Source organism: Crocodylus siamensis, chromosome 1 (assembly GCF_052110815.1).
Source record: "Crocodylus siamensis isolate JL-2025a chromosome 1, ASM5211081v1, whole genome shotgun sequence".
NCBI lineage: Eukaryota > Metazoa > Chordata > Crocodylia > Crocodylidae > Crocodylus > Crocodylus siamensis.
In genome coordinates this window covers 97,615,541-97,641,793 of record NC_143395.1, presented here as the reverse complement: position 1 = coordinate 97,641,793, position 26,253 = coordinate 97,615,541, and the positions used below count along the sequence as shown (strand labels likewise).

Here is a 26,253-nt window from a genome sequence, read left to right as displayed (position 1 = left end):
AACTAAATCCTCGCTAACCCGTGCCCAGGTGTGCCTCCCCCGGGGCCCAAGGGGGGCCCAGCAGGGAGGCAGCTGTTCTGGTCCCTACTTAGGAAGATGGAGGCGAAGAAATCGTTAAACGTGTTAGCTTTGCCATCTGGTGTGATGACCAAATTTCCCAATGCATCCTGCAAGGACCCCACATTACCTGGGACCTTCTTTTTACCCCCTATGTATTTAAAAAAGGACTTCTGAGTGTCCTTAATCTGGGAAGCTAGTCCCAGTTCCATCTCTGCCTTGATCTTCCTAACTAGCCCCCTACATCCCTGAGCAACTACAGAATAGTCCTCCCTGGTGATGACCTCTTCTTTCCATTGGGTGTAAGCCTCCTTTTTAGCAAGGAGACATTCCCGGATGCTTTTGGTGAGCCACAGAGGCTTGTGTGCTCTCCTGCTCCCTTTGATCCTTGTTGGGATTACCTTCCTTTGGGCTTGGAAGATCGTCTCCTTAAGGAGCGACCACTCTCCTTGAACACCTGGCTCCCCTCCCCTCTGGGACCTCAGCGCTTCTCCAATTGTCCTCCTTAGCTCGTTGAAGTTTGCCCTCCTGAAATCTAGGGCCACTGTCTTACTGCATGCCTGTGCCACCTTGCGCTGGATGGTGAATTCCAACAGGCGATGATTGCTGTCACCCAGGTGGTCGAGCACCCACAGCCCCCTCACCAGGTCATCACCCGTGGCCAGCACTAGGTCCAACAAGGCATCTCCCCTGGTGGGGCTGTGCACCTCCTGGGTTAGATGGAGGTCCTGCACTCTGGCCAAGAACCTACGTGAGCGTTCAGACCTGGCTGACTGTTCTTCCCAGCAGATGTCTGGGAAGTTCAGGTCCCCCATGACTACCACATCCTTAGCCTTCATGACCTCTGTGAGCTGACCCAAGAATTCCTGGTCAAGCTCTTCTCCCTGGTTGGGAGATCTGTAATAGACTCCCACCATTAAGTCTCTCTCCCCTCAACTGCCTTGTACTCTAACCCAAAGCACTTCAGAGTGCCCCTCCCCTGACTCCTTGCTAATTAACGAGGATGTGTATTCCTCCTTAATATAGAGTGCCACGCCCCCACCTCTCTTTCCTATCCTGTCCCTCCTGTACAGCCTATAGCCCTTGACATTCACTGCCCAATCATGTGTTGCGTCCCACCACGTTTCCGTAATCCCCACTATGTCCGGGCTGGTGTCAGCCAGCAGGAGGGTGAATTCCTCCTGCTTGTTACCCATACTACGGGCATTTGTGTAGAGGCATTTGAGGCCTCCTGTGGATGTGTGTACTGACCCCCTAGTCCCAGCGTTACCCTGGCCCCTATCTCTTACTTGTTTATTCGCTTCGCTCGTTGGTCTGGGCTGGGCTGTAGTTGTGGGTGCTGTTTGGTCTGGCAGTCTGATGTTTCCTCCACCCTCATCTTCCCCTTCCCCCGACAAGCCTAGTTTAAAGCCCGCCGGAGGAGGTCCTCCAACCTAGAAGAGAACACACGCTTACCTTTAGGGGAAAGGTGGAGCCCATCCCATCCCAGCATGCCTCTTGTCGTGATGTGCCGGTCGTGGCTGAGGAAGCCAAAGCCCCCCTCGAAGCACCATTCCTGCAGCCGCCAGTTGGTCTCCGCGATGCACGTTTCATGCCGTCTGCCTCGTCCACTCACTGGCAGGATAGAAGAGAAAACCACCTGTGCGCCCATCTCCTTCAGCGTGCACCCCAAAGCGTGGTAGTCCTCCATCAGGCGATCAGGGCTCCTCCTGGCCGCATCGTTAGTGCCCACATGGACTAGGACCATGGGGTAATAATCGGTGGGCTGGATTACGGTTTGGAGCATCCCTTTCACATCCTGAATCCTCGCTCCAGATAGGCAGTATACCTCGCGTGCCGAGGGGTCCCGGCGACAGATGGGGCCCTCCGTACCTCTCAGGATGGAGTCACCAATGACGATCACGCGATGCTTCTTCCTCCTGGCCTTCTTGCCTCCTTCAGCTTGCACGGGACGCGGTGAGCGTGGAGTTGCCTCCTCCCTGGTTTCGTCCTCTGCTTCCTCCTCCTCCTGGGCTGCCAGGGCTTTGTACCTGTTCTCCAGCTGGACTGGAGGAACTGGTGCTGCCGTGTTTCGAGCAGCCCTGGTATGGGAGGTGACCATCTGCCACTTAGCAGTAGAGGGCTCATCTTGAGGTGCATCCTCCTTGGTCGTACAACCCTGCAGGGAAAGAAACTTGTTCCTCTGGACCACATCATTGTACATGTACATCATATGTCATGCCAGATTATTGTTTTGTGTGCAGCAGGTACGTTGAGATCAACGTATCTGCTCAACAGCAGCGATATGAACAGGGTGGTCTGCCCTCCAAGGATGATCCTTTTATTAGACTAATGAATCCAAGTGTAATGGATATGAGCAAGCATCACATTGTTAACAATCCAAAATTCTCTGATAAAAAAATCCAACATTCTCTGACTTAAAAAACCCAAAATATGTTTTTCTGCAATTAAAGTAAAAGGCCACTATATACGTGTCAGTGGAACACAATGTCTCATTCATATATTTACCATTTTAAAGCAACTTGGAAGCCTACCAGCACCTCAATCATTATAATAAAATAAATTCTAAATACCTGTATATGTTTGGTGGGTTTTTTTTGTTTTTTTTATCATGGAAAATCAGAGCTCCCTCTGCCCATAAGTGTGGGCATAGGCATCACCGTAAGCAATGCATTGGGAGGGCCTAGGGGGCATGTACCCCCCCGCTGAAATTTTTGCGCCCACAGTGGGGCATGGGGCTGCATCCTGGCCAGGCTGGCACTGGGTGGGAGCTGCCTCCAGCCTAGTAGGTACAACCAGGCATGAGAGGGAGTGCTGTGCCACCATGGCTGCCAAGGTGAGGCACCCCCTACTCGCCTGGCGGCAGCATGGGGACACAACTATGTGCTGCTGCTGCCACCAGGAGCCCTGTGCCAGTCACACTGCTATGGCCACTAAGCTGAGGCACTGCAACAGTGGCAACGCAGAGTTGTGCCCCCATACTGCTGCCAGGTGGATGGGTTCCTCACCTTGGCGGCCATGGTAGTCTAGCACTCCCAGTGGCAGTGGCAGCAACAGCACCCAGCCTCCCCACTGCACCCCACTCTGCCCTCCCATGCTGGCTCCTGCCCAGTGAGCCGTGGAGGTGGTTCGTGGCCAGTGCTGATCCAGCCAGGCTGCAGCCCCATGCCCCACTGTGGGTGCAGAAATTGTGAGGGACATATGTCTTCCAGTGCCCCCCTATATTGCCTGTGCTCCTCCCACCCCCCATGTATTGCCTGTGACCCCCCACTCCCCCACACACATTACCTGTGCCCTGCCCATCCTCCCCACATTGCTTTATACTCTCCTGCCTTAAACTAACCTGCAGTGAGCTGCTGTCCACCACACTGCTTGGCTGTATTACCAGCTATGTGCATGCACATGCAACGTATATGTAGTGCCCCTGCTTCTGATTGCCTTCCTCCCACTCCCCCCAGTCTTGAGCGGCCCCTTGCAGGCTGGAACTCTGCCAGCTTGCAAAGGGAAACCCTGCACCACAGCCATTCAGCGAGGTCCCAAAGCAGAGGGGTGCAGGCAGGGGGGAGGGTGGTGAGTGGGGCATGCTACCACTGTCACTCCTTCCTAGCCCCACACTGCTACCAGCACCCCAGGTTAACCACTCCCCAAACCACCCTGAAGCTGGGTGGATGCTGGTCCCATATGAGTGGTGATTGGCCACCTAGGCCAAGCGCAAGGGCCAGGCACAGCTCTTGCCCTCTGGCATGAAGAAGGCCCCCCTCCCAGCACCCAAGAGTGGGGCCAGTATTACTGTCATTGCCAACACCTCCTGAGCTGCACCAGAAATCCCACCCCTGGAGAAAATAAAAAAGATAAATGTCACCACCACAGGAGGGTCCAGGATGGCCCAGTCATCCTGAGGCCCGTACCGGAGGCCCCCAACTCTGCCAGCTGTGACCTGCCCACTGCAGGTGATGGGGCCTCAGCCCCTTCCACCCTGGGGATGGCTCTGGTGGTGGAGCCCTCCCCCTCCAACCACCTGGGGGAAATGGGAGCCCTGGGGCCAATGCCACTGGGCCCCTGTGGGCCATATTCTTTTCTACAGGGCTCTGGGGCGGGCACCAACACCACCCAGGTGCTTGATATGTCTCCTCCAACCCTGCTTAGAGCCACCTCTGCCACAGACCCCAGTGAGAACTGGGGCCATAGGACAAAGTGGGGGAAGCAGGGTCCCTCACTAAACACCATTGCAACCCCAAGGTAGACCCTGCCCAGGACCCACTATGCACAGCTGCAGGATGGGTCTCCGCAGGAGTCAGGTGCTCTTGTTCCTTCAGTAGGGGGTGGTACTCTGTGGTTTTCCTGCAGGAGACCCACATGACTTTGGCTGCTGAAGCCAATTGGCTGGAGTGAGGAGATAGGGTTTACTTCAGTATCCTTACAGAAACATCCTGCAGGGTGGCTACCTGTTCTCCTTGAGCCTGCACCCACAGGTTCTTCTCACCATTCAAGTAGTGCCAGGCCACCTGCTACATCTCTGGGTGCAGGGGATTGTTCTCAATCTGGTCAGCGTCTATGCCTCTGCTCATGACTTGGAGATGGCCCACTTTTACCGGCAGGTGACCACCTACCTCTGGGAGCACCCTGAGCTCCCAAGAGTGCTTGGTCCTCAGCAGGGACTTTAATGTCATACTTGAGGCTCAGGACCACACTGGCAGAGTGGAGCCAGGCCACTGTAGGCATCCTCAGGGAGATCCTCATGGTCCATCCTTGGTTAGACTGAATCTGTGTTCCCATACTAAACACTGCCCAAGCCCATGCCTGCAGCAGTAGGCAGACCCCATTCAGTAACCACCACCTAGCGTATGTTTTAGCACTTCAACAACAGCCTGCTGGAGGATGTGAGCTTTGTGGCTGCCTTCCAGGAGTTCTGGCTAGCCTAGTATGAGCAGTGGCCAGCCTTTCCCTTGGCCCAGAGATGGTGGGATGGGGATGAGCACATCATCAACGTGGTGTACGCTGGCAGGACCACACTCACGGCCAGCTCCTTGAGCACCAGCCCCACCATCCGCTTGCCAGCAGGCAGAGAAAGGGCTTGAGGGGAAGGGTGTAGAGCTGGCCTGACTGCAGCAGGCAGCCTTGACACATTCATCAGCTGAACAGGATGGGCTCTGTCGCCATCCAGGACCTGGGCAACCTGGTGCAGATGGAGGCCTGCCAGTCCATCTACTTAGTGGCTGCCTCTGCCCAGGTCAGTTGGATCAAGAGCTCTGGCCTGATGGTGGGTGGCAGGTGAGCTCACTCCCACCTGCACTCCAGCACATTCAATGGAGTGTAGGCTCGCTGCTCTATCTGGGGGTCTACTTGTTCTCCAGTCACAGCTCCCCACCAGAGAACTCTGTAAACTGGATTGTCCTGATTCATCTGCTTATTGACACTGCCAAAGCACTCTAGTAGGTTGATGAGGAACTATTTCCCTTTAACAAAGTTGTGTTGATTCCAGCAAATCGTGTTCCTCCATGTGCTGAATAATTTCTTTTCATTATTGTTTCTACCAGTTTTCTAGGAACAGAAGTTAGGCTCACTGGCCTGTAGTTCTCTGCACATATATCCTCCAGTCTGAAAACTCCCTTCCTAATGTTATCCCAATATAGTGCTAGCAAGGGAAATGGGTTTTTTTATTTGAACCTATGGTGACCTGCTGATTCCATTACCTTTCCTTGAAAACAGCATTTCTTTGGCCAGTTCATTGGCTAGAAGGATAAAGGAAATCCGGGTTCTCCTGGGAAGTCTTTCTTGTACAGTTCTCATAAGGGTAAAGTTGCTCTGAAACCTTAGTTGTTGCTATCTAAGGTGGTTTTAGACTTTAATGTTAACCAGTTCACAGCCTGCTGGCCTGGCTTTCTGTTCTCACTCCTCACTAGCTGAAACAGTTTCACACCTAGGATGTGGTCAGGGCATTGTCCTTTTCTCTCGGCAAGGTCAGATTGATGAGAGCCTTAGCAGACATTTCATAGATTTCATAGACATTAGGGCTGATTTACAGAATGAATGAGAGGATAGGTACTGCTTGGAACCACCTCACCTTGATATTCTCAGCTGTGGTAATCACAAAGTCTCTACTCCAGTAGACACTGCTATTGTAAAAGATTGACTTGTATGCAAGAGTTCCACATACATCAAGCATTGAATCTGGACAACAGCTTTCAAGGGATCACAGTTACTCAAGTGAGTAACTATTCTCTCATATTAATTATAGTTTGCATATGTAAAATCAGTTTGAAGTCAGACAATATACTATATACAGCATTTTAAATGCACTATTCCTTTTGACTTAAAAATTGACAATGCCATTGCAATTCAATAATTTGTGGTGTTTCTTCTTTCCTTTTCCCCTTTTAAGTTTCCTTTTTTGTTCAGGCAATTCATTGTTTAATTTAATGGCAATATACACATTTAGATTTAAGTGTGTTAACTCACACAGTCAATCCCGTTCATCATTTTAAAATCTCATTTTATTTAAATCTCTCATTTTCTTTCTGTGCTTCATACTATGAGAGGTAGCTAGCTAGCCTTTGTGTCATTTTAGACGGATGACTTTTTAGCTAGACTTGTAAGCCTGGATAATGTCTGTTTTGTATTTTTTTTTAATTTCAATATTTGCTTTGGGTAATGTTTAGACACACTACAAAATATAAAATGTTTGTTTTTAGCTCAGTGTGTTAAAATCTGTTTTAAAAAATCTCATTGAGGTTCCTTTCTCATTCCCCATGGAACAGAGGCATTTGAATACCTTGAAGCATTCCCTGAGGAAAAGCCAGTGAAAGGCCTATTCATGTGATCATCTCTTCTTGAAGTTTGTTGGGATTGGATGCACGTGACTGACTGCAGAATTTTGTCTTTTAACGTGTCCTGAATAGGTCTTTAAGCATGTCCTGAACAAATTTAGGGGCTGCTACTCTGCTATAAAGATTGAATTCCAGTACAGAGGCTTTTCTGTGAAAAAGTTAGCCCCAGATCCCAAACATTTAAAATGAGGGAATTGTTAACAGATAGAGAGCAGAGCCTGAAAGGGGTGGAAATGTTCTCTGTGAAAAAGTAATTTCTTTTTAATGTTTTACTTGACAAAGGCATGTGGTATGAGTGACAGACCTACTGCTAACCAAAGAGAAGTTTCCTTTTTAAGATAAGGCATTTACTTGAAATTGCCAGAAATATCCGTAGCAACAAACTGGGAATTAACGAATAATTTAAAAGAAAGCAGCTAAAATTATAATGATATTATCAAATCCAAAATGCACTCTGAAGGTACATTTTGGCACGCTGTTCAAACAGAGGGGGTCTCGTTGGTTTTGGTCCCATGAGACTCATGGACCTTCCTAAGCCTGCAAATTTATGAAGGCTGTCACAGCTTTTAGATTCATTGCCTTGGAACAGGGAGCATAGAAACCTCAAATCTAGCTAGGACTCACTTCCTTGCTCTCAAGCTCTAAGACTTCTTGCTCAGCTGTGATTTCAAGTAGGCCTGTGAGGATAGGGAAGTATTTGATTCAGATTTGACCGATTTGGAGGATGTGATTCGATTTGGAGATTCAGATCACTGTCCTGAATCAGTTCTGTCGAATTGGCTTTGGAAGATTTGGCACTGATTTGGAGAGTTTCGGAGATTCAGCCATAGACTATAATGGGGAATCACTGAAATACCTATGACATTGTCATTTTTTGGCAAATTTGAACGAAATCAGCAGGGATGGTAACCTCTTCTGAGGACGTAAAGCTTGCCAAGTTTCAAGGAGATAGGTTTAGGGGTTTCTGGGAAACTGTACCTCAAACTGCTGAAAGCAAAACTTGTGCCACTTGGGTGTGATAAGGCAGATTTGGATGAAAACAGCAGGGATGGTAGCCTGTAACCAGGGGCCTTCCCGGTGCTGGTTAGATCTCTGCCCACCCACCTGTTTCTGGGCCAGCCGCCACCCCTCTTCTGCTCAGGTAAAAACAGATTACAAAAGGGACAGAAATGCTGCAGACAGAGGCTTATATGCTGTTTCTACATCCCTCCCTTAGAGCACTATGATTGGAAGGGGACTCAGGGAAAGATCACAGTCACTGGCTAGCTACAGATGTCAGTCTTCCCCCCCCGCTTCCCCTCTTCTCAGTTTCTGTTCCCCTGAAAGACTGCCTTCCGAATCTCCAAATCTTCTTCTGAATCTTTTCTAAATTTATTCGGATGCTCTGAATTGTTTCGGAGGGGTTTTTTTGGTCTCCTGATTCAATTCAGATTCCATGATTTGGCTTCCAAATCAGGCCAAATCTTCTCTTAACCAAATCAGTGACCGAAGGTTCACACACCCCTAGTTTCAAGGACTTTTATGTCCCTGGCTCTCTTATCAGTCTACTAAGGCTGATAGGAAGTTTCATGTCTCCTTGGCTTATCAGTGATTTCCAAGAGATTCACAGCTTGGGCTTTGATGCTGTTTTGTTTCAGAATTTTCAGAACAAAATGTTTCTATTATTTTTAAACAGTGTTTTCCAGAATCTTCTCTTTGAAAGTTTTCATGGAAGTCTACTTTTATCTTCAGAACAGTGTTTTAGTAGAATTTTGGAATTTCCCACAGAATGGATCATTTGAATTTTTTTTAGCTCTGTTCATACTTTATCCAGTCTCCCAAATGCTATTCTGCTCTTAGGTAGTATGCTACAGGAATGGTTTAAACAGTTATAATTGTATCAACTCTTAAGAAAAAATAATTTGAAAATAAAATTTGCACCCAAGTATGCTAATGATAGTGAAACAACTTTTAGTGTTTACCTGGTCAAGTAAGTGAATTCATGAATTTATATTTTCCTTTACTAAATGCTGATATTATGTTGATGTGATAGTGCATTGTACAGAGATATAACCTTGAAGCTGCTGCTTCACGTGCAGATGCTACTGGGAGCCCCAAGGCTGTTCCAAATGCTGTAATTCCAACATTATAACATTTAACCAACTACAGAAATTCCAGTAAAAGAAATGAAGTCTACTGTGCAGTAGTAAATAGTTACAGCTCAAGAACTCCTTTTAGTTTATAGTTTTAGTGTATAGTTTATTTTTAACGTCCCTTTAATTAGGAGGAGGGGAAGAAGGAATAAAGCATGTGAATACTATTAACTCAGTTTGTCTTCATAAAGGAGAAGTTTGCTTTCTCATTTCTCTCCTTGCAGTTAATGGAGGTTATGAGTAGATTTGTGAGATGTTACTTGGAAGTTAATCTTTCTTTTCTTACCCTTTCTTCTTCAACTGATTTGCTCTTGTGAAAATACTAAATGGGTTTTCAATTTGTGAAATAAGATGATGCAGTTAGTTGTCATAACTCTTTGGAATGGACTTCTACAACCTTAGGCCCTCTGAGAAGTATCACTTTTGTCATACTTTTTCATAATTTCAAAATAACCAGTAGCTGTCCCTGAAAGACCAGTTACTCGGCAGGTATCTGGGACCCTGTTCCATTTTATAGTTTTGCAGATCCTGACTGTGGTCTTCAATTTTAACCGGTACTTTCTGGGCAGTCAGCTTCATGTTTACAGTATCCTCTGTTATTTGGTAGATGGGGTGCCTTGTGCTCTACCAGGTAGATTTAAACTTCCAGTTGTCATTTCTAAATAGAGTGCATTAAGTAATCCACAGTGTCCATCTCTGAAGCTTGGATCATGTTGTTTGGGTCTGTATCCATTCATTAGCCAAAGGAAAAAGATTGGCTTTTTCTTTCTTTCTTTTTTTTTCTTATGAGGGGCAAGTATTTTTGGTGATATCTTTTATTGGGCTAACTATGTCATGGGGAGGTATCAGACAAGTTTTTCCCTTTCCTCAGGTCAGAGAGAGTAGACACCACTCGAGGTAACAGATGGAACAAACCGTGAATATTATTCCATATGTAAATGAAAACTGTTTGCTTAAAGGAATGGAGGAGGACTGTAAAGCAAAGAAAGCAAAGAAATGTTGGTATGAGTGGCTACATAACAAGAGAAATGCAGTAGAATAGGTAACCAAAGGAAGTCAGCAATTCAGAATATTTGAAGTTTGAAAGTTGATCGTAGACTGCATTGTATGCAACAAAAGATAATTTTTTTCTTCACTCATGTCCCTCAACTTAAAAAAAAAAAAAAATACTGCCATTAGACACATGTTGGAAATGCAGTGGATCATGTTTTGATCATGCCCTATTATCAGTTCTTTTTGGAAAGTAATTATAACTTGAATTAACATGTTTTTAACCAGCACAAATACCTTTGGCAACTGTGTATTCTTGAGCGCATACCTAAGGAATTTAAACAGAATCCTTCCCACATTTTACTCTTACGGGAGACCTTGTTACTGACACACAGGATTATATTGCTGCATTGGAAGAACAGGATATCTCCAAAGGTTGAAACTACTATAGTGAGATGGTGCAGCTGGCATCTATCAAAAGTCATGGGTAGCAGGTGTAACTTTTTCAAAAAATTTGGTGAAATTTGGAAAGAGCTCTTAGAATATGATAACGAAGACTCCGTCTACACATTACAGGTATCACTTTTGATCCCAGCTGCACCACATACGGTATAGCAGAAGCGCAATGGTGTGGATTATATTATTATTACTTGTTTACCTCTCTTTTCTTTAGCTATCTCTTCCTCTTCTTTCTTTTTCTTTTTCCTTTTATTGCTTATTTGACAAACATATATAGTTCAGATTGTCTAGTTTATTTATTTCTGATATTTGTGTTGCATTAAAAATTATTAAGTAATTAATAAAAAAAAGAATAGGTGCCATAAGTAAAAGAATAAGACCATTCAAAGGGGAAAAGGGTTGTTACTACCTAAAGAATACAGAGAGGCTGGCAGAAACCAGCGAAATTGTAATGAGCCATAAAAACGTTATATGTGTTTACTATTTTTTACTGCCCAGTAGAGGTTCCAATTTTTGTTCCCACCCCATTTTCTAAAGGTATTTTATAGTTTTCCCTTGAATACAGGGACTGAGGTCAGAAATGAAGAGGTTGCTCTGTGAAGTTTTCTCCCACTGTTTTTTTGGGGCATTTCTGTCCTTTATCACTTTCCTGTTTGTTCTGGAGCATGTTGTTTAATTTCACCCTTGTAGCCTCTACAGTGGCATTTGGCACACTGGATAAGATGCATCAGTTTGGTAGACACGTAGGTTCTATGGGTTCTGGTAGTTTAACTGTGGGGTGATGTTTATGATGCTGGCAGAAAAGTGTTAAAAAGTTTTATATTTGTTGTTTAGGCAGGGTCATGTTCTTCTTGGTGCTGATCAGTGTGGAGTTGCTCAACTTGGTGTTTCCCTCTGATGACAAGTTCAATGAAGTTTGAAGGCGAGAAGCAAGGGGGTTGAGAATATTTCTTTCAAATTCTGATTTTTTTTAATTTAGACTGTAATTGTTTGGTGATCCTTCTTATAGGTTCCACTGTGGATAATATGTGATAACTAGTGTTCTGCATTCTCAATTTTTATTTAAAAAAAAAAAATCCGGAAATTTTTCAGGGTTTATCTTCAAAACATAAAAACCAGGATTAAATTGGGATAAAAGAAAGAAAAGGAAAAATATCAGGTTAAATCAGGGGAAAATCAGCAGTGAGGGAGGCTGAAACTAGGGAAGGGGTTGGGGAAGGGTTCAGGTGCATCAGCTACTGCCAGGGCTGCAGCAGAGAGCAAAGCAGGGGGGCAGCTGTCAGTGGGAGTGGAGTGGGGCGGCACAGCTCAGCTCGGCTCAGCTCTTGCTGCTATGCGCCCCCCAGGAGGGCTGGGGGGCTGTGCCAGGCTTTTCCAGGGGGCCATGTGCCCCCGGATCTGTGCACGGGATGAGAGCAGGCTGCCACCTGCCCCAAGCATCAGGGTGTCACCACCAGCCCTAGCCTGCAGGGAGCAGGGCCGGACTCTCCTGCCTGCCCCGCCTCAGCGTGGCTCACAGCTCCCAGCACCCAAGGCAGGGCTAAAGCCGGAGCTGCCGGGGTGGAGCTCAGACCTGCCTGTCCCAGGAGCGATTCCCGTGGCCCAGCCCACCCTGCCCAAGGTCAGAGCTGGGAGCCCCGCATCCTCAGGCAGCAGCTCCAGCCACCCTCCCTTAGCCCCTGCACAGCCACCATCACCCTCCTCTCACCTGCTCCACGTGCGGCTGCTGCCACCCCCCGCCCCTGTTCGACTGGAAACGTGTGCCACAGGTAATTGGCATAGCGCCACTTTTAGCTTACTGGCACCACCCATTTTTCAGTTGAAATACCTGTTAACTGGTATGAGTGGGGAATGGGCCATTCCTCACTCATGCCAGTTAACAGGGATTTGAACTGAAAAATGGTTGTAAATCAGTAAAAACCGAATGACTTAAAAAAACCAGGGAATTTATCAGTGAAAATTGGTAAAAACTGAGAATGTGGAACACTAGTGATAACTAAGGATGTGTTGTTAGTGCGTGGTGGGAGGAGGTTCTTTTTTGTATTGCAGCAGGTAGTTGAGGAACATCTGGAGGTTTCTTCAAAGATATGGGCTATTTATCTACTGAAATGTCCTTTTTGGGTAAAGGCAGTTTTCAGATTGATCTGGGTGTCACAAATGTTCTCTTCAGAGCAAATGTAGTGGTATCTGAGGACTTGACTATAGACCACAACTTTCTTAGTATGTCTGAGATGATTTCTGGTTTTGTCGACCTAAGTATGGTGGTCAGTGGATTTTTTTGTATAAAGTAGTTTGTAGAATATACTAGAATATCCAGATCATTAAAAATGATAGAGCACTTGGATCCACCTTGGAGCTGGGGGACTTTAGCAACATTTAGCAGTGCAGGGTCTTGGCCTATGCTTCATCTGCTGTTCTGGGAGCTCCCTGCGCTATGTCATGTCTGGGTGGCAGGGAGAAACCATGGCTGTGTCTTAGCACCAGGTCACCAAGAACCGAGCTGGGTCCTTGTGGCCCTTTTACTGGAAAAAAAAAACATTGTTGACTGCTGCTCTAGGAATCCCAGCTCCCTTGCTGCCTTTATTTGGCAATTTTCTGTAGCTGGGAAACTGACAAACCTAATTAACTCATCCACACATCACGTGGGCAGTCAAGGAAATGGCGAATGTGACAGGCAGGGTGCCAGGCAGAGCAGAGAGCTAGCAGCCAGGACAGTGGAAACATTCTGATGTTTTCAAAATGAAACAATTCAGAATACTAGTCCTGAGGGGGAAAAAAAAGATGCTTGACTCTTTTTCTTCTCTTCTCCTTATTTCTCAGTCAGCTCTTTTCTTTACATTATGTAAGCTAGGGCTGTTCGACTGGTGGCCCATTGAGACGTCCACGTGTGTGTGTGTCCTGCAAAAAGCCAGCATGTGGTTGGCAGGCCCTTGCAGCCGCCTCTCTTGCTGCTGTGTGGTGGGGGAAGCCGTGCGGGACAGAGAAGGCCACATACTGACAGTGCAGCCCAAGGAGTGAGGAGGGATCTAGGGGGAGGGGCCACTCACAGCATGTGGTCAATGCAGTGCACATCACCCAGCTGCATCAAAGTTGGATGACTCTGATGTAAGCTATTCTTTAGCAGAACAAAATGTATTCAAGCTGTTTTCAAGTTTTTAAATTGATTTCATATTGATATTTAATTTTTGGCAATATCTACTTGAGATAGCCCAGCCCCTCTGTAAAAATAAATATCAGCAAATCACAGATCAGGAAGTGCAGAAGTGTTGTGCAATTCTAATATATAGAACTATTGTAGTATCTGGTATAAAGGGCCTATAAAGTCAACAGTCCTTAAACATATGCAGTACCTTATTTGCATCATGAATGTGTGACAAAATAAACTGATAGCTTTACATAATACTTACAAATTTATTTATTTTTTTTGGTTTGGATTTTCTTTGTTCATTTTAGCAAAAAAAAAATAAGAGCATGTCTTTACGTAACATAATCTTATTTTAAACTTGCAGGTGATATATGCTTTGAACACTAAGAATGATGAACATGAAGCTGCCATTCAAGCTCTTAAGGATGCACATGAAGAAGAAATCCAGCAAATTCTAGCTGAAACAAGAGAGAAGATCTTGCAGTATAAGAGTAAAGTTGCAGAGGAAATGGATCTTAAGAGAAAGATCCAGGTTTTGGAAGAGTCATTGGAAGATCATAAAAAGATGAAACATCAAGCTTTGACAGAATTTGAAGCTTACAAGGATAGGGTTGAAGACATGCAGTTATGTGCAGAGGCCCAACATGTCCAACGTGTAGTAACCATGTCAAGAGAGGTAGAAGAGATTAGAAAGAAATTTGAGGAGAGGCTGCGTAGCTTCATACAGTTGCAGGTACAGTATGAGAAAGACAAACGCTCAGCTCTGGAAGATTTGAGAGCAGCACACAGACTAGAGATCCAAGAGCTTCTGAAGTCACAACAAAATCAAAATGCTACTTTAAGTAAAGGACAGGAGAAGCTAGAGGAGTTGCATAGGCTAGAACTAGAAGATTTAAACAGCAAAGTTGAAGAGCTAAGATTGGAAAGGAAAAAACTCATTGAGGACTATGAAGGCAAACTCAGCAAAGCTCAGTCTTTTTATGAACATGAACTTGATGCTTTGAAAAGATCCCAACTCTTTACAGCTGAAAGCTTGCATGCATGTAAAGAAAAAGAAATGGAGCTAAGAAAAGAGTTTCAAAACCAAGAAGCTATTTTACGTAAAAATCTGGGAAAACTGAAGACTGAATTGCAAATGGTGCAGGATGAAGCAGCTAGTTTACGAGAAAAATGCCAAAAGCTTCAAGTAGCACTTGGTACAGCAGAAAACAATGTTCAGGTAAGACAGCTCATTGTTTTTAAAAGTTCCAGTACTTTTATACATGTTAGATTTATACATGTTTCTACTATAGTTCATAACCAGTGACTAGTGTAAGCCCTGGAAGTATAAGCTTTTGTCCCTAGTACTTAGATGGCTATCCATCTTTCAGCTACCTTACTGATAAATTCTGGAGCTATCAAAAATAGTAATGAACACTTATTTGCACTGAGATAAGGTTCTGGGTCCCATTGTGTGCTAAGCTCATATGTGCCATCTTAGATATATGCATGCTGTTAACTGGAATGGATTTGGGTTGGGTTGTTCAAGCCCCCATTCTAACTGCTCAATAAGCTGTAGGATTAGGAGTACCCAAAGGTCTGTTCCTAGGTAAAGGCAGTTAATTAAATGATTGTGCAATGGCTGAATCATACCCCAACTGGGATTTGTTGTTGTTGTGTTTTAAAGAAAAAAGATGAGCGAAAAATTCTGGGGAGAAGATAGTGAGGAGGTGTGTGGCTGGTACAACTGGAATTTCATTCTGGAGGAACTGGTATTGTTGCTAGGAAATTATGGTAACTGCTAAATTAGGCTGTAGTTTGACTTTACAAACGTGACTAGGCCTTCAAAATATTGGAATCATAAAAAATACTCTATTTTGGTCTATGGCTGAACTACAGGAACAGGTATTCCCATTTTACCACTTCGTTTGTAATTGTGTTTTTTGGTTTGTGGCTGCCTGCCATTATCTAATATTTTAAAGTGTGTTGGCTAGTTCTAAGAAATATATAGTTCTATATAGAGAAAATAGGAAAAGATATTCTCTGGTGTGAATATATGACCTATGAACCAGTCTTCCCTGCATAAACATCTCAGATGCATACACATGCTACATGAAACATTCATAAATACTGTACACATTTTCAGAGAGTTGTCCTGGTACTGTGACCCAAAGTAACCCTTAAAGGAGGACGTGATATCCCAGAAACATGAAGGAGGTGTTTGGGGACCAGAGGGAAAAGGGTTTATTTTATGATGAGAGGAGTAGGGCTTCAGGTATTGACATTAAGGGGAAATAATTCTTATCAGACCTTGTTCTCTGGGGAAGTAACTTGAGAAAGCCCACCACAGTGTGATGATGGCATTCCAACTCCAAAAGAGTTAGAGTGGGATCCATATTATATCCTGTCGTAGAAAAATTCATGGTAAAAGCTAGTGTTGAGGTGATATTATTGCTGTAATTGTCCCCTTGTGTGAAAGGCAAGAATTCTTGTGGCTGATATCTTTTATTGAACCTGCTGTATGGTTGGTTTAGCCATAGCAAGCTTTCAGTTATCACAGTATTCTTCCTCGGGCCTCTGAGACAGAAGCAGACACAGCTGAGCTGAATAGCATATGGAACAAAAGCTTGCTAAGTAGGGTCATAATTACCTCTGAAGTGTGGAGGTTAGTGAGTAACAGGAAGATTTAACGGCCCATGAAGTCATTGCTTATGTTAAGTCCCTGATGCAAGGTGCAAAATTATGCCATAAGAAATTCGTTTTGCTAGTTCCTCATATAAGCTGGTAGCTCATCAGTGGAAAAAGACAGAGAAGGAGAAAGAACTGTATGTATTATCAGATCACAGGGTAGCTCTGATCTGATATGATGCAGCCATAGAAAAGACAGATATGTTGTAGGATTGCATTTTAAGAGAGATAAGGAAGTATTAATGCCATTATACAAATCTTAGTCTGGAATACAGTCTTCAGGTCTGGTCACCCTTGTTCAAGAAAGTCATTCAACTAGAGAAATAGAGATTCTATCTTATTATGACAGAGAGGCTAAGAGATTGGCTTGTTTAGTCTTGCATAATGCAGCTTAGAAGAGGGTTATGATTGCTGTTTATAAATATTTCAAAACAGTAAGGGAAGGGAAAAAGCCTTTAACTAAAGGGAAATATCACAATAACAAACTGATATAAATTGGTCATAAGTAAATTAAGGTTGTAAATTAGGGAGAGGTTTTCGTCTGTCAGTGAGGTTTCTAGAATAATCTTGTGATAGGAGTAGTCGGGACAAAAGCCCAAATTATTTTTAAGGGGGAGTTTGATAAATGTATTAAAGGAATTATATATGACCGGATTGGTTGGACTCGTAAGGTATTGTATTTGATGCAATAATTGTCTCCTGATCAGAGGAGATGGGGAGGCTAAGGACAAGATACAGCAAAGAAGGGCAATTTAGAACCTGAACCACATCTAAAGAAGGTTTCATATCTTTACCCTGTACATTAGGGGTGTATGAAGCTTTGGTTGCCGATTTGATTCAGAGAAGATTTGGCCCGATTCAGCAGCCGAATCACCAGATCTGAATGGAATCGGGAGGCCAAAAAAACCCTCCAAATTGTTTTGGAAAAGATTTAGAAAAGATTTAGAAGGCAGTCTTTCAAGGGAACAGAAATTGAGAAGTGGGAGGGGGAGAAGGCAGGGAAAGACTGACATCTGTAGCTGGCCAGTGACTGTGATCTTTCTAAGTCTGTTTCCAATCACAGTGCTCTGGGGGAGGGATGTAGAAACAGCATATAAGCCGCTGTCTGCAGTCTTTCTGTCCCTTTTGTGAGCTGTTTCTGCCTATGAGCAAATGAGGGTGGGTGGGTGGCTGGCCCAGAAACAGGTGGGCAGGCATAGATCTAACCAGCACTGTGAAGGCCCCCTGTTACAGGCTACCATCCCTGCTGGTTTAATTCAAATCTGCCAAAAAATGACACATTTATAGGTATTTCAGTGATTCCCCATTATAGTCTATGGCCGAATCACCAAATCTCTCCAAATCGGTACCAAATCAATTCGGGACAGCGATCCAAATCTCTGAATCAAATCACTGTCCTCTGAATTGGCCCGATCCAAATCCAAGTCAAATACTTCCCTATTTGGACAGGCCTACTGTACATCCTTATAGAAGATTTCAGAACAGATACTGGTTTTTGAAGGCATCCAGTGAAACCAAAGTTAAACAAAATAGATTAACACTAATGTTGACAGAGTCTGAAGTATGTGACAAGTTGGGTAATGTGAAGCTAGGGCACTTGTGATGGTACCCCCTGAATGAACTTGGTCTTGATGAGAGGAGGGAAAAGTCTTTCAGTGGGTGCTTGGAGCCAATCCTTAATGAAGAGATACATCAGCAGGCTGCTTAAAAGTCTAAAGTGATGGTTGATCTTGGAGATGGTGGAGGAGAGAAGTGGAAAAAAGTAATCACTTCTGCAGCTGGAGCAACTAAATTAAAGGTGCCCACTATAGGCATGGGTTGATAGAGAAGTGTGAGAGGGGGTGGAGTCACACCCTCCTTCAGCTATGTGGTTGTCACTTACTTCATTCCAGCTGCCACTGCGAAATTGGTGGCAAGGAAAAGGGGGGTGGGGGCTGGGGAGCAACAGTGTCATTCCTGTCCTGGATTGTGGGGCTAGGTACAGACATTCTAAAAGCCCAACGCTGAATCCATCTAAGTTATGCTGTTTTCTATAAACAGCGTGAGTTATATTGGCAGCGAACAAAACAGACATTTGGTTGGGAGGGGAGCAAATCTTAGACTAGGTTCCACCATTTTTAAACCAGTCTATGCGTGCAAAATTTCTGTTATGTTACAGATAAAGAGCGGTTTCCAATCACTTATACCAGTCTGTACCTGGCCTGAAACTGTGCCACAGTGGTAGGTCTGACAGGAGCTGCACAGATGAACTGGTGAGCTCAGAGAGCTCACCAAGCATGTACCATATAGCCAAAGTGGAGGCGACCACACTTCCCGTGCCTGGATCTACCCTGGGCTACAGGTGTCTTAAAAAGCTGTCATGAAAATGAAAGTGAAGAAGAAGGAGAGGGGCTATTGCAGAACCTTGTAAGTCTGAACTCTAATGACATTTTGGCAGGTTCTTTAAAAAGTGTACTGGTTATACATCCAGGGGATGGGAAGCTGCAGCTGTACAGGTTCTAATTAGCTTTTGTTGCACCACAGTACAATGATTACACTGGTCATCGGGTTCAGGCACTAACACACACAAAGCTAACAGAGTATCTCTGCATGGGTCTTCTTTGCACTGTGTGGACAACCTTCAGTTGTTCTCACTCTCAATTCTTATCTATTGGGAATTGTCCTTTTCTTTCCAGTGTCTCCTTTTTCTCTTTTTCTTCTTTAAAAGGCCTGAGAGGAAAATAACCATGAGAATTAGAAGGTAGTGAAGAGGAACAGGAGCCAAAACAGGACTAAAGGCAAGAACTCTTAAGATTTTAAGACAGATGGATCAGAGAGGAAAGTAGGCTGTGATTTAGATCAGACAAATCTCAGTCATAGTCCTTATGAGAGAAAGCTTTATCAGCTTGCTTCTCTTATAGGGAAGGGGAGCATGTGACAATATTGACTAATTATAGGCAGAGCTGGCAGCACCCTCCTATTATTAGTGTTGTTTCATCGTTCCTATTATAATACTCTGTTTTCAGTTGCTTATAACTGCCAAATTTTAATGGTTGAAGCTGAAATTTTCCATACCATGTGTCTGCCTGTGGTTGATTATTTTTGGAAATTTCAGCTAAAGAAACTCAACCATTTCCAAAGTGAGGTTAGGAACAAATATGTTGATTTGTCATTTTGTAAAAGAATATTGTAGCCATTGGTTGAGAAGTTCCAGTGACTTGAGTGGAACTGGATGAGGTGTCAGGCCTGGGAAAGAGAGAGAACTGGGGCAGAACAAAGACAGATTAGAGAACACGGATCAGAAAGGGTCAAGAGTACAGAAAAATAAGCAGAGGGATTTGTAATTGTTAAAGCCTGGAATAGATGCCTAGATCTGACCATTTCTCTGTCATGAACACACTTCTATAAAACTCACCAGTAAAATGGGTGTCTCATTGTCCTTTAGTACTGGGGCATATTGAGAATAACAATTTATTCTGTTACCTCAAATTGGGAGCACACTACAATCTAAAAATTCCAGCCCTACTGATGTCCTAACAGGGTTTTAGTGTAGTGCTACATGATAGAATTGGAGCTCCGTTTTTTCCAGTTTGCTTTCATAGAAATTTAGGAATCACCTTTTGGTGTGTATATTAAAGAACGTTATTGAAGTTTTGAAGTGAGGCACCTGGAAGTAGGAAACGTCTAAATTCATGTGGTTCACACAACCTTAATTTGACCCCTTGTAGGTATGTAATCTGAGTGTCCTTAATTGCATAATCACTTACTACTTTTTTCTCCAGAAGTCTGATCTTGCTTAGTACACATCTTAGACCTGCCCTGGAGTTTAGTCAGGGAGATGAAATGAGGAATGCAAGGCTGTTGTTTGTAGTACACCCTTTTCCATGCTCCCTGCCCTTCTGGCCTAATTTGTACACTGAATGAGGTAGAAAATTATAGGAAGAAGAGAATCACCTTACGGTCAAGGCAACTGAACACTGTGCTGGAGAACTGGATTGTCTCAGCCAAAAGAAAAAGATAAAAGGGATGTGTTTCATTAGGCTGTGTCTAAGGTACTTGAGAACCTACTTAGTAATAAATTGTACAGGGCAATAGTCATTCTTTCCTTAATCTTATTTGGGAGGGCTGCAGTCAGTATTTCTTCTTTTCAGCCTCATTCCAGCTCACTGCTTGAATTTTACCATCTTCCATTTCTGTACAGGGTAAGGGGTGCTACTGTACTCTTGTAAGAGTTGAAGGAGTATTAATGAACGTGGGGGCCCAGGAAGGGTGGGTGTTTCTTAAGGGACTAATCCTGCAGGCACAGAAAAGGACCATCCCAGTACACATAAAAGGGGGTAAAACAGCAAAGAAACCCTCTTGGTGGAGCAGGGAAATCCAGGAGAGCCTGGAGGGAAAAAAAGAGGCCTACGGGCTGTGGAAGTAGGGGGCTGCCACCAAGGAGGAGTATACCTGCTTGGCTCGAGCTTGCAGGGAAACAGTAAGGAGAGCCAAAGCTGAAATGGAGCTTAGGCTGGCAGCAAAAGTCAAGGATAACAAAAAGGCAATCTTTAAGTACATAGGAAGCAAAAAGAAGGTGCAGGGTAATTTAGGGCCCATTCAGGATGAACTGGGACAACTGGTAACAGATAGGATGGCCAAAGCAGAACTTCTAAATGATTTCTTTGCATCTGTATTCTTGGACACAAATAGAAATATGCATCCCATTGGGACCTTAAGTAAGCCCAGTATAGATACCAGCCCACCAAGTGACTGTGCTGACATAGTAAAGGAGTACCTGTAGAGGTTGAATATATTTAAGTCAACAGGTCCTAGGGTGCATAGGGAATTAGCTGGTGTCATAGCAGAGTTGCTGGCACAACTGTTTGAGCACTCATGGTGCTCAGGACAGGTCCCAGAGGATTGGAAAAGGGCCAGTGTGGTCCGTATTTTCAAGAAGAGGCCGGTTAGTCTCACCTCTATCCTTGGCAAGACTTTTGAGAAAATTGTTAACTGCCTGACTAACCTGGTCCTATTTTATGATTGGGTCACAAAATGCTTGGATGAAGGAATAGAGGTAGATGTGATTTATTTAGATTTCAAGAAGGCCTTCGACACAGTTTCATAGTTTCATAGTTTCATAGTAGCTAGAGTCAGAAGGGACCTAGGTAGATCATCTAGTCCAACCCCCTGCCTTGGCAGGAAAGAGCACCGGGGTCAGATGACCCCGGCAAGGTGCTCATCTAACTTCCTTTTAAAAATCCCCAGGCTAGGAGCCTGCACCACTTCCCCTGGAAGCTGGTTCCAGGCCCTAGCCGCCCTGACTGTGAAGTAGCGCCTCCTAATATCTAATCTAAACTTACCCTCCGCCAGCTTGTGACCGTTATTCCTGGTCACTCCTGGCAGCGCACGGGGGAACAGGGACTCCCCCAATACCTGCTGATCCCCCCTGACCAGTTTGTAGCAGGCCACAAGGTCCCCCCTTAACCTTCTCTTGTGGAGGCTAAACAGGTTCAGGTCCCGTAGCCTCTCCTCATAAGGCCTGCCCTGCTGACCCCTGATCATACGAGTGGCCCTCCTCTGAACTCTTTCCATATCGTCCACGTCCCTCTTGAAGTGTGGCGCCCAGAACTGGACGCAGTACTCCAGCTGCGGCCTGACCAGTGCCGCATAGAGGGGGAGGATCACCTCCCTGGACCTGCTCGAGATGCATCTGTGGATGCATGACAGGGTACGGTTGGCCTTCTTGACTGCCTCCCCACACTGCCGGCCCATGTTCATCGTGGAGTCAATGACGACTCCAAGATCCTTTTCCGTCTCCGTGCTGGCAAGAGGGGAGTTCCCCAACCTGTAAGTGTGGTGCCGGTTCTTCCTCCCCATGTGCAACACCTTGCACTTATCAGTGTTAAACCCCATCCTATTCTCCTCCGTCCACCGTTGCAACCTGTCAAGGTCAGCTTGTAGCCTATTGCACCCTTCTAGTGCACCCACATCCCCCCACATCTTAGTGTCATCAGCAAACTTGAACAGGGTGCTTTCTACCCCCTCATCCAAGTCACTGATGAAGATGTTGAACAGTGCGGGCCCGAGGACCGAGCCCTGCGGAACCCCACTGCCCACGTCCTTCCAGGTCGAGAAGAACCCATCCACTACCACCCTCTGGGTGCGGCCCTCCAACCAGTTGGCGACCCATTTGACCGTGTGGGCATCGACACCACAGTCTCCCAGCTTTTTGATGAGGACAGGGTGAGAGACAGTGTCGAAAGCCTTCCGGAAGTCCAGAAAGACTACATCCACAGCAACCCCTGCATCTAATGATTTGGTGACCTGATCGTAAAAGGCCACCAGGTTGGTCTGACAAGACCTGCCACTGATGAACCCATGTTGGTTGCCCCTGAGCATGCATTCCCCCGCAAGGCCCTCCTGGATGTGTGCCAGGAGAATTTTTTCAAAGAGCTTACCCGGGATTGAGGTAAGACTAACTGGCCTGTAATTTCCCGGGTCCTCTTTTTTTCTCTTTTTGAAGATAGGGACCACATTGGCCCTCTTCCAGTCCTCCGGCACCTCACCAGAGCACCACGAGTGCTCATAGAACCGCGCCAGGGGTCCCGCAATGACCTCGGCCAGTTCCTGTAGAACCCTAGGGTGAAGATCGTCCGGACCAGCGGACTTGAACATGTCCAGCCTCTCCAGAAATACCCTAACTAACTCCTCGCCAACCCCTGGCCCAGGCGTGTCTCTCCCGGGGCCCAAGGGGGGTCCAGCAGGGAGGTGGCTGAACTGGTCCCTACTTAGGAAGACAGAGGCAAAGAAAGCGTTAAATATGTTAGCTTTGTCATCTGGCGTGATGACTAAGTTGCCAATCGTGTCCTGCAGGGGCCCCACATTACCCGGGACCCTCTTTTTACCCCCTATGTATTTGAAGAAGGACTTCTTATTGTCCTTAATCCGGGAAGCTAGTCCTATCTCCATCTCTGCCTTGGCCCTCCTGACTGCCCCCCTACATCCTCTGGCGACTGTAACATAGTCCTTCTTGGTGATGACCCCATCTCTCCATTGGGTGTATGCCTCCCTTTTAGCAAGGAGACATTCCCGGATGCTCTTAGTGAGCCTTGGGGGTTTATGTGCCCTCCTGCTCCCTTTGACCCTTGTTGGGATTACCTCCCTTTGGGCATGGAGGATCGTCTCCTTAAGGAGCAACCACTCACCTTGGACATCTGATTCCCTTCCCCTCTGGGTCCTCAGCGCTTCCCCAACGATCCTCCTTAGCTTGTTGAAGTCAGCCCTCCTAAAGTCTAGGGCTGTTGCCTTGCTGCAGCCCTTTGCCACCTTACGCTGGATGGTGAATTCCAGCAAGCGATGATCACTGTCTCCCAGGTGGCCCATCACCCGCAGCCCCCTCACCAGGTCATCACCCGTGGCCAGCACCAGGTCCAACAAGGCGTTTCCCCTGGTGGGACTGTGCACCTCCTGGGTTAGATGGAGGTCCTGCACTCTGGCTAAGAACCGACGTGAGCGATCAGACTTGGCTGACTGCTCCTCCCAGCAGATGTCTGGGAAGTTCAGGTCCCCCATGATGACCACATCCTTAGCCCTCACTGCCTCTGTGAGCTGACCTAAGAATTCCTGGTCGAGCTCTTCTCCCTGGTTGGGAGGTCTATAGTAGACTCCCACCGTTAAGTCTCTCTCCCCTGGACTGCCTTTTACTCTAACCCAGAGCACCTCAGAGTGCCCCCCCTCTACCCCCTTGCTAATTAACGAGGAAGTATATTCCTCCTTGATGTAGAGTGCTACTCCTCCACCTTTCCTTCCTATCCTGTCCCTCCTGTATAGCCTATAGCCCTTGACACTCACCGCCCAGTCATGCGGTGTCACACCCAATTCTTATAAATAAACTAAACAGTTGCAATGTAGATTATTACACAGTCCAGTGGGTAGAAAATTGACTTATGAGACGCACCCAGAGAGTGGTGGTGGATGGGTCAGTTTCTACCTGGAGTAACATGGGCAGCGGAGTCCCGCAAGGCTCTGTCCTGGGACCGGTACTATTCAATATCTTCGTTAGTGACTTGGACAAGGGAATAGAAAGCACCCTGTCCAAGTGTGCTGATGACACCAAACTATGGGGAGAGGTACACAAACCAGATGGCAGGGAGCGAATCCAGGTTGATTTGGACAGGCTGGGGAAATGGGCCGAACAGAATAGGATGCAGTTTAACAAGGACAAGTGTCATGTGTTGCACTTAGGGAGAAAGAATCATCAGCCTGGGAGGGACCATTTTAAGTAGCACAACTACGGAACGGGATCTCGAAGTTGTAGTCAATTCCAAAATGAACATGAGTCACCAGTGTGATGAGGTAATAAGTAAAGCTAACTGCACCCTGTCTTGCATAAGTAGGGGCATCACAAACAGGTCTATGGAGGGGTTACTTCCTCTCTATGTGGCATTGGTCAGGCCACAGCTGGAGTACTGCGTCCAGTTTTGGGCACTAAACTTCAGAAGGGATGTGGATGGCCTGGAGAGGGTTCAGAGGAGAGCCACTCATCTGGTTAAAGGCCTATGTGAACCGTTTGGGAGACCTGAACCTCTTGAGCCTCCACAAGAGGAGGCTGCGAGGTGATCTCATGGCCGCCTACAAACTCATCATGGGGGGACAACAAGAAATAGGGGATACAATGTTTCCCTGGGCGCCTGTTGGGGTAACTAGAAACAATGGCCATAAACTGGAAGAGAGCAAATTTAGATTAGACATCAGGAAAAAATTCTTTACGGTGAGGGTCGCTAACTTACGGAATAGACTTCCAAGGGAGGTGGTGCTATCTCCTTCCTTGGAGGTGTTTAAAAGGAGATTGGACAAACACTGGGCTGGGATCATCTGATCCTAGCGCTCTTTTCTGCCCAGGGCAGGGGGGTTTGACTCGATGATCTAATCCTAACAACTATGAAACTATGAAATGTGGTTGTCTCCTTTCTGTAACAGATATTATGAGCCCAAACTGTCTCTTCCCAGTTGTCTTAGGGGAGGGCTCCTAGGTCTGTGCATTTGCACTTCCAGTTTATTAAGAAGAAGTACCTGCCATCTGCTAAGTTGTGTCAGTTTGAACTTAATCTTTTGACCTAGCTATCTGGGTCCCTAACATGCTCTGGAGAAAGTGGAAAAGAACCTGGTCCTGGTACATCAAGTGACCAAGAAAAATTAGAAAATTCCTTACTAGTCCCAGAGGAAGAAAAGTGAGTTGTACAATGTCTATCAACATACAAAAAAGCTCACAACACCAACTGAGGTCAATAAGGGCTGTACTTTGAACATGTAGCCTCCTGACAGATGTGAAAAAAACAGCGCTTTAGCAGAGGAGGCAGCACATTAGTTCAACCTGGCTCTGCAGCATCTATATAGATCAGGTGCTTCAGCATGCTTTTTGGCGCCTTTATTCAATAGCTGATTTAATCAGCTATTAGATAAAAGTACCAAAAAGCCCAACTGAAGTGCCTGATTTATACAGGTGCTGGGCAAGCTGGGTCCAACTAATGTGCTTCCTCTTCTGGGCATGTGCTGCACTTGGTGTGGGGTGGAAGGTGCGCCAAGCTTAAAGTGCTGGTTTTTGTTTTTATTTTCATGTATGTAAGTGTCCATAAAGTGTAAGTCTAAGTGCTTATTCCTTTCATATTGTTCACCCCAAATCATTAAACCTTATTTTCTCTGATTCTTAGCTTCCTATATGTAAAATAGATATAGAAATGGCCTCTTATTTCATGAGGTGCAATGAAAATTATGTTTGTGAAGCACCAAGTTACTGTATTGATGAGCACAATAGAAAATCCCCTAGGAAAACTAGCAAATCTTTGTATCATGTTCGCCTTGAGCGCTCTGCCATAAATAAAGCCTGGGTCACACACTAAACAGTTAGGCTAGAGCCAAGTATCAACTAGCTGCTCATTCTGTAAGCATGGTCCCTCTGGATACACTGAATAAGCAGTGAAAGAAGAGTTGTATGTGATCATGTGATTAAAGACTC

General features: G+C 45.5%; 1 protein-coding gene across 4 annotated transcripts in view; it reads left to right on the top strand.

Annotated features, from left to right (window-relative positions):
• The window catches only part of FAM184A (family with sequence similarity 184 member A), a 215,369-nt gene that overhangs the window by 58,187 nt on the left and 130,929 nt on the right, over positions 1-26,253 (top strand). For all 4 annotated transcript variants that reach the window (XM_090038672.1, XM_090038652.1, XM_090038662.1 and 1 more), the window contains exon 2: positions 13,975-14,829. In XM_090038672.1, the coding sequence (XP_089894798.1) occupies positions 13,975-14,829 (855 nt within the window). The remainder of the gene's footprint in view (positions 1-13,974; positions 14,830-26,253) is intronic.